Below are 6,000 nucleotides of genomic sequence, written 5' to 3'. Positions count from 1 at the left end.
TCATGCTAATGCCTGCAGCATTACCTGGGATTGTTTTTTTTTTCATTTGACACCAATATTCCTCATTTTATAATTAGCAATTATGCATGTTAGTCAGGGTGGTTCTGCTCATTCCCCATGGCAAGGACCTGGATTTCTGTGATGTGTCTGCACAGTAGAAGTGCTCGGAGAGGTCCAGATCAATATTCAGTTACAAAGGGGAGCACCGTGGACAAGGTTACTCTCATTGCCTCCCTGGGATCTTTGGCTTTCTGTGCATCTTGTATAGACCTCCATCCTGACATACTGCATTATAGTCAGGCATTCCAAGGAGAGTTCCTTGAAGATAGGGACCCCATGTAACTCCCTCAGTAGCTCCAATTTCTGGCACACAGTAGGGTTAAAGAAGGAAAGTCAGAGAAGGGGAACTCTCCGTGGCCTCACTCCTCCTCTCCTCCAATAGCAGCGATTTTGCTCTGCCCCAAGTGTGTGTGGGTCCCACGTAGTAAAACCAAAGCTGCATGTTTAACCTCCTCAGCAGGAATTATTCAAACATGTTCCATGAAGGATGGTCTCTTCCCCAATCCAAGCAGCTTATCAAAGCTTTCCTTCCAAAGCCACATCATATTCTCCACCAGAGGAGTTGTGATAAATACAAGAGGTACTGACTTTTATGCTCATTACAGATTGGTATCCCAGTCTTCTCATCCATCAAGGGGAGATGATATCATACCCACATCAAAGAGCTGGTTAAGGATGAAATGAGGCCATCAGAGGTTTGGACTGGGCACCCAGGAGGGGTAATTTTCTAAGGGCATCTAGGTGACTTAAAAATGCTATTAATACTTGTCCTGACAAAACACAGCTTCCTTTGAACATTTCACACACCTCTCCATTTCTGTAAACAGCAACTTGCCAAACTTATCAGGAAGGACACAGCTAAAGCTTATGCTGGCCTGAGTTTTGGGCTTTATCTTCATTAGTCAGAGCAAGAATGCCCTGAGCCCCTCAGGTCCTTCCAATTCAAGCCCCTGTACTGTGCTTTGGGCTTTCAGTAAAAGAAAACCCAATTCAACCAGGTGAAACCAGAAAGGGAATTTATTGGTTCATATAACAAAATAGTCCAGAGGCAGGACCAATCTTGCAGGAAAGGCTTGATCCTGTGCTGAACTCATGTCACCACGGACCTGTTTTCTTTCTGCCTCTTGATTCTGCCTCCAGTGGTGCCCCTTCACGGCCCCAAGATGGCCACCATCACGACCCAGGATTATCTACTTCCTCTTCCACACTCAGCAGGGTGATAAAAAGAGTCTTGTCACCCAGAATTCCTAGCAAAAGTCTTGAGATTCACCCTGGATGCATGGGCTCGGGTCACATGTCCACACCTGGACCAATCACTGTAGCCAGAGAGGTGGAATGTGCTGATTGGCTTAGTCCAGGTTAAGTGTTCCATTCTAGGAAGTGACTGACGTCCCCAGATCATGTGGATCCCCAAATCATGGGCGGCTGGGAAAGGAAGTGGGAATTCGGTGGATTGATGCTGCAAATACAACCAATGAGGCCCATTATCCCCTTCATTTTATGGATGAGAAATTGAAACCAGAGAGGGAAATAATCTTGCACAAGATTACAGAGCAGAATTGAACCACAACCCAATCCTTCTGTCTGTAAGCCCTATATTCTTTCCACTCTACTCCCTCCAGGCAAAAAAAGAAAAAAACAAACAAAAAAACGTGCCCCAAGAATCCCTGTAGCCATGAGGATCAACCATAGCACTTCTTCCTCTTTTTCTTAGAGCCCCTGAAAAATCAAGTAGCTCCTGCTTTTTAGGGAAAGGAAAAAAAAGCATTCTGGTGTGCAAACTTTATCGCATATTCATGTACTCGAAACCTAATTTTAGTTGCAAGAGACTTCATTAAGAGAGGCTCACATAATTAAGCAGCTTTCTTCCCAGGGTTTGGAATTTGGAAGCCTGTCTATTCTTCTCTCTCATTTACACATCACTGGGATTATCAGAATGTGTTTTAGTTTTTCAAAATTATATATTTTGGTTTTTCCAAATTGATCCACAACAGGAGATGAAATCCATGAAAATTACATGTTTTTAACACAGGCTTGTGTAAATCCATATCCTTGCTGTTGAAGTTGCAGTCTGTGGCCAGGCAGGGTCTCGCTGTTCTTTTCTAGTTGGTTCCTGATGTCTTTGCCACACTTCTCCCCTAAATTCAGATCAGATTTTACTCCTTGGCTGGTTGGGGCAGGATCCTCTTTACTCAGAAGCTGGGAGCTACAAATGAAACCTAATGGACACAAATGGACTTTCCTAGAGGAACAGACATCCTCTTCCTGTGTTTCTGATGAGACCACCTGTGGATGCAGACCTGGATGGAGGCTGCTGAGGAACCAGCAACAGAGTTCCTGGCACTCCCTTACTCACTCAACGTCTGAGAACATCTGCTGAGCAGCAGGGGCCTTGCTGTGGGGAGCGACTCCTGGATGGAGGCTGACCCCATCGTTCTCATCTGCCCTCCTGGCTAAGGTGCATGGGAAATAACAAGGCCATTTGAGCAGGCCACATCCCACCTGGAAGGAGATGAGGCCCATGGCACCAGGAAGCAGTGGATGTGTTGCCCATCTATCAGAAGGGGGATGTTGCTCTCCCCAGAATCTTGGGGTGCAGGGAAAGCCTGGGACATCGTGCCTAGATTGCAGCTGTGGTTGGGTCCCCGTCCGTATGTCTGCTCGTCCCAGCCTCCAGAGCTTCTGCATCTTCTTCCCTGAAGATGGCCTGGATGGCCCAGGATGGTGAGGGCCAGAGTCAGAAAGGCAATCTTGGGAGGAGGCCAGGTACCCTGTCTCCATCAGTCCAGTGTCTGCTGTCTCCTTTGAGACTCTAGGGTTTGCTCTAGGCTGCAGGATCCACTCCCACCCCGCCCCCCACAGCCAAGGCAGTGTGGGGATTTCTGGGAGGGTCTCAACTCAGGAGAAATGACCTCATCAGGGGCCTTCACAAATTTGAAAATGGATCCTGGGCAAATAAATACTTACAAAGACCCTGGTGCTTCCAGGCACGAGCTGTGTGATGCTGCAAGAGGGACAAGAACCGCCTCTACGTCTCTCCTCCTTGGCTCAGGCTGAGGGGAGGTCTCCCCAGTGGTCATCCCAGAGCAGGCCAAGGGCCCAGCCTAGAGAAGCCACAGAGGGCTTCTGTGGCTTCCCAAGCTCAGACCCACCCACTTTCCCTCCCTTCGCAGAGGTCAGTGTGCAGGCTTAGCTCCCTCGCCATGCTGCCTGCATCTTGGCCGCCCTGGGCCTTCCTTGCTGCGGGGTTGCACCTGCACCGCCCAGGCCTGAGCCCTTTAATCCCCGTGACCTCATGTCTGAGCCCAAGACCTGTAGGGAAAGGGGACCCAAGAAGGCAGTTAGCGTCAGCACTGCCCCCTCCCAGGCTGGGAGTCAGGTTGAGCACTAAGTGGTTGTGAGGAGAGAACCTTTGTCTGTCCCCAGTCGATCCTCTTCCTGCTCTACGGAAACGGACAAAAACCCCTCACAGGCAGCTATCCACCTAGGTTTCAGATGCACTAAGACTTTGCAAGCCTTTGCACATGCTGTTCCCGCTGCCTCAACCATCCTTCGGAATAATTTCCACAGATTCTTCCAGACTGGTTCACAGCATCCTGATGCACTCTGCAAGGCCCCTGCAGGCCAGCACTTAACAGCGTGTGTGACAACGTCTCCCTGACCGCCCCCCCCGCCCCGAGACCGAGAGCTCCAAAGGGAGGGCAGGGCCTTTGGTGTCCACCTGGCCGGCTGCAGCCACCACAAAGGCAGCCTCGGCATCTGTGAGTGCCCTTCTCTTGGTTGAAGAAATGGATAAACACATGGGAAAGATGTCGGCCTCGCTTGAACAGAGTCAGAGGGTGTGGCAAAGAGAGCGAGTGACAAGGCAACAGTGACAGGAAGTGGCAGAGTGAATAACCATGAGGAGAGAGCTCCGCCATGCCGGTCAGGAAGCCGTGGCCACGGCCTCTCCCCCAGGGACCTGCTGATGGGCGCTGAGGCTCTACCTCCTCATGACCTGCCATTGGCTTGGGCCTCTCCTGGTGCCCAGCCTGGGACCCACGCATGTGGGTTTGGCCACCAGTTGCAGGGCTCCCCAAGACCACTCCTCCCTGGCCCCCCCATTCCAACCCCAAGCCTCCTCCCGCTGCTGTATGGTTCCCCTCTGCTAGGGGTTCCCCTGGAGGCCCAGCGCCTGGCCCCACAGATTCTGTCACCCCCACTCTCTGCTTCTGGGTTATCATGTGAATCCTCAGCTTTCCCAACAGTCTGAGGAAAAAGCCAGGCAAGAAAGCCCCAGTCTGAGGAGCGCTGATGCAGGGCAGGTCAGAAGGGGGTGGCTGCGGTGCACAGAACCTCGAGCAGCCAGTCCTGTGGTCAGGGCGTATGTGGGACAGGGGTCCACCCTGCCCATGGTGCCACCAGTCCATCCAAAGAGGAGAGTCGTGGCTGCAGAATCAGCATGCCCAGTCACACCACACACGTTTATGGGATGTCAGACACAGTCAGGGGAGCCTGGCCCAGCAGCAACAGTCTGTGGTCCCCCTGTCCCAATGGTACTTGCTGCCAAGAGTACCAATTCCTTCCCAGTCCAGCACCCCACAATCAGGGAGTGGCGCCTCCTTAGCGGACCCCAACCAGCCAGTCTGTGCTGGAAGGGGAAAGAGAATTGTGGGACAGACAACTCTGGGAACAGTCAACCCGGCCTTTCTGTGCGTGTCTCGGTGTCACTGTGCTTGTGACTCAGCAGCTAGGGGCGACCCATGTGGCTCGGTGTGTCAACGTGAGCTCAGTGAGCGTGGAGGGCAGGCTGGCTTGTGGGTTGTCTGGCTAGGTACATGTCTGTTTGTGTGTCTGCTGGGTGTGTGTGCGTGTGCCTCCCCGTGGGAGAGGCAGCACCAGCGTGGCCCCAAGTCCCAGGGCCTGGGAGTGGGAGGGCACGCGGCCCGTCTGCCCACAGGATCCAGCCGAGCGGGCTGGGCCTGTCATCTGGGCACGTACTCGCGGGGCAGCCCGGCCCAGTTGTGGTCACGTAGGGCCTTGTCCACTGTCCGGATGTAGCCGTTGATCAAGTCCCTCATCTCCGGGGTGAAGGGCTCCGGGTCGTGCGGGCGCCGGCCGCGCCGCCGGAAGCTGCCCTCCTTGTTGTTCTCCACGCAGAGCAGGCGCTCCTCGCTCACCGACACGTTGAGGAAGGCCACCATCTCCCGCAGCGTGGGCACCAGGCTGCGCCGCAGCTCCTCGTAGTGCACCACCAGCAGCCGCTTCCCGTACTTCAGCCAGTCCAGCACGTGCGACGACCACCACGACGCATAGCTGTGCACGAAGTCCGGCCACTCTGGGGCAGGGCAAGGAGGGGCCAGGAGTTAGGGCGGGGCGAGAGGCCAGGGAGGGGCGGGGCAAAAGCTCGGGGGCGGGGCCAGGAACCAGGGGCGGGGCTGGGAGGGGCAAGGAGTCAGGGCGGGGCGAGAGGCCAGGGGCGGGGCCAGGAACCAGGGGCGGGGCTGGGAGGGGCGAGGAGTCAGGGTGGAGCCAAAGGCTGGGAGTGGGCCAGGGAGGGGCGGGGCAAGACCTCAGGGGTGGGGCCAGGAACCAGGGGTGAGGAGTCAGGGTGGAGCCAAAGGCCGGGGGCGGGGCTGGGAACGCGGCATTAGGCCAGCGTCACGGCAGGGCAGGGGGCCCTTCTGGCTTGTTCCACATGAGGAAACAGCCAGGATTTCCCGTGGCCCACTTCCCACAGTCAACCTGCCCTGAGTCCCCCCTGAGAGAAAGAGCCTTTGGACAAAACTTGTGTGAAGGGTTAATATCAGTCTGGGCTCTGAAGACCCCAAGGCCTGCCTGGAATCCGGCCACCTTGAGTCTGCCTTCCCACAGCAGCATTTCCTTGGAAACATCCCGAGGTAAGATAAATGCGTGATGCTGGGATGCCATGTGCCTAGTACCTTGTGTACTAGGTAATCC

At 54.5% G+C, this 6,000-nt stretch overlaps 1 protein-coding gene across 4 annotated transcripts in view; it reads right to left on the bottom strand.

The window, feature by feature from the left end:
* Window positions 1–1,059: 1,059 nt before the first annotated feature.
* The window catches only part of WSCD1 (WSC domain containing 1), a 46,631-nt gene continuing 41,690 nt past the window's right edge, over window positions 1,060–6,000 (bottom strand). For all 4 annotated transcript variants that reach the window (XM_058283730.2, XM_058283728.2, XM_058283731.2 and 1 more), the window contains exon 9: window positions 1,060–5,377. In XM_058283730.2, the coding sequence (XP_058139713.1) occupies window positions 5,025–5,377 (353 nt within the window). In that variant the 3' untranslated portion in view covers window positions 1,060–5,024. The remainder of the gene's footprint in view (window positions 5,378–6,000) is intronic.

Source organism: Dasypus novemcinctus, chromosome 21, assembly GCF_030445035.2.
Source record: "Dasypus novemcinctus isolate mDasNov1 chromosome 21, mDasNov1.1.hap2, whole genome shotgun sequence".
Taxonomy (NCBI): domain Eukaryota; kingdom Metazoa; phylum Chordata; class Mammalia; order Cingulata; family Dasypodidae; genus Dasypus; species Dasypus novemcinctus.
The sequence above is the reverse complement of the archived record's forward strand: the minus strand, read 5'-3'. Positions and strand labels throughout refer to the sequence as shown.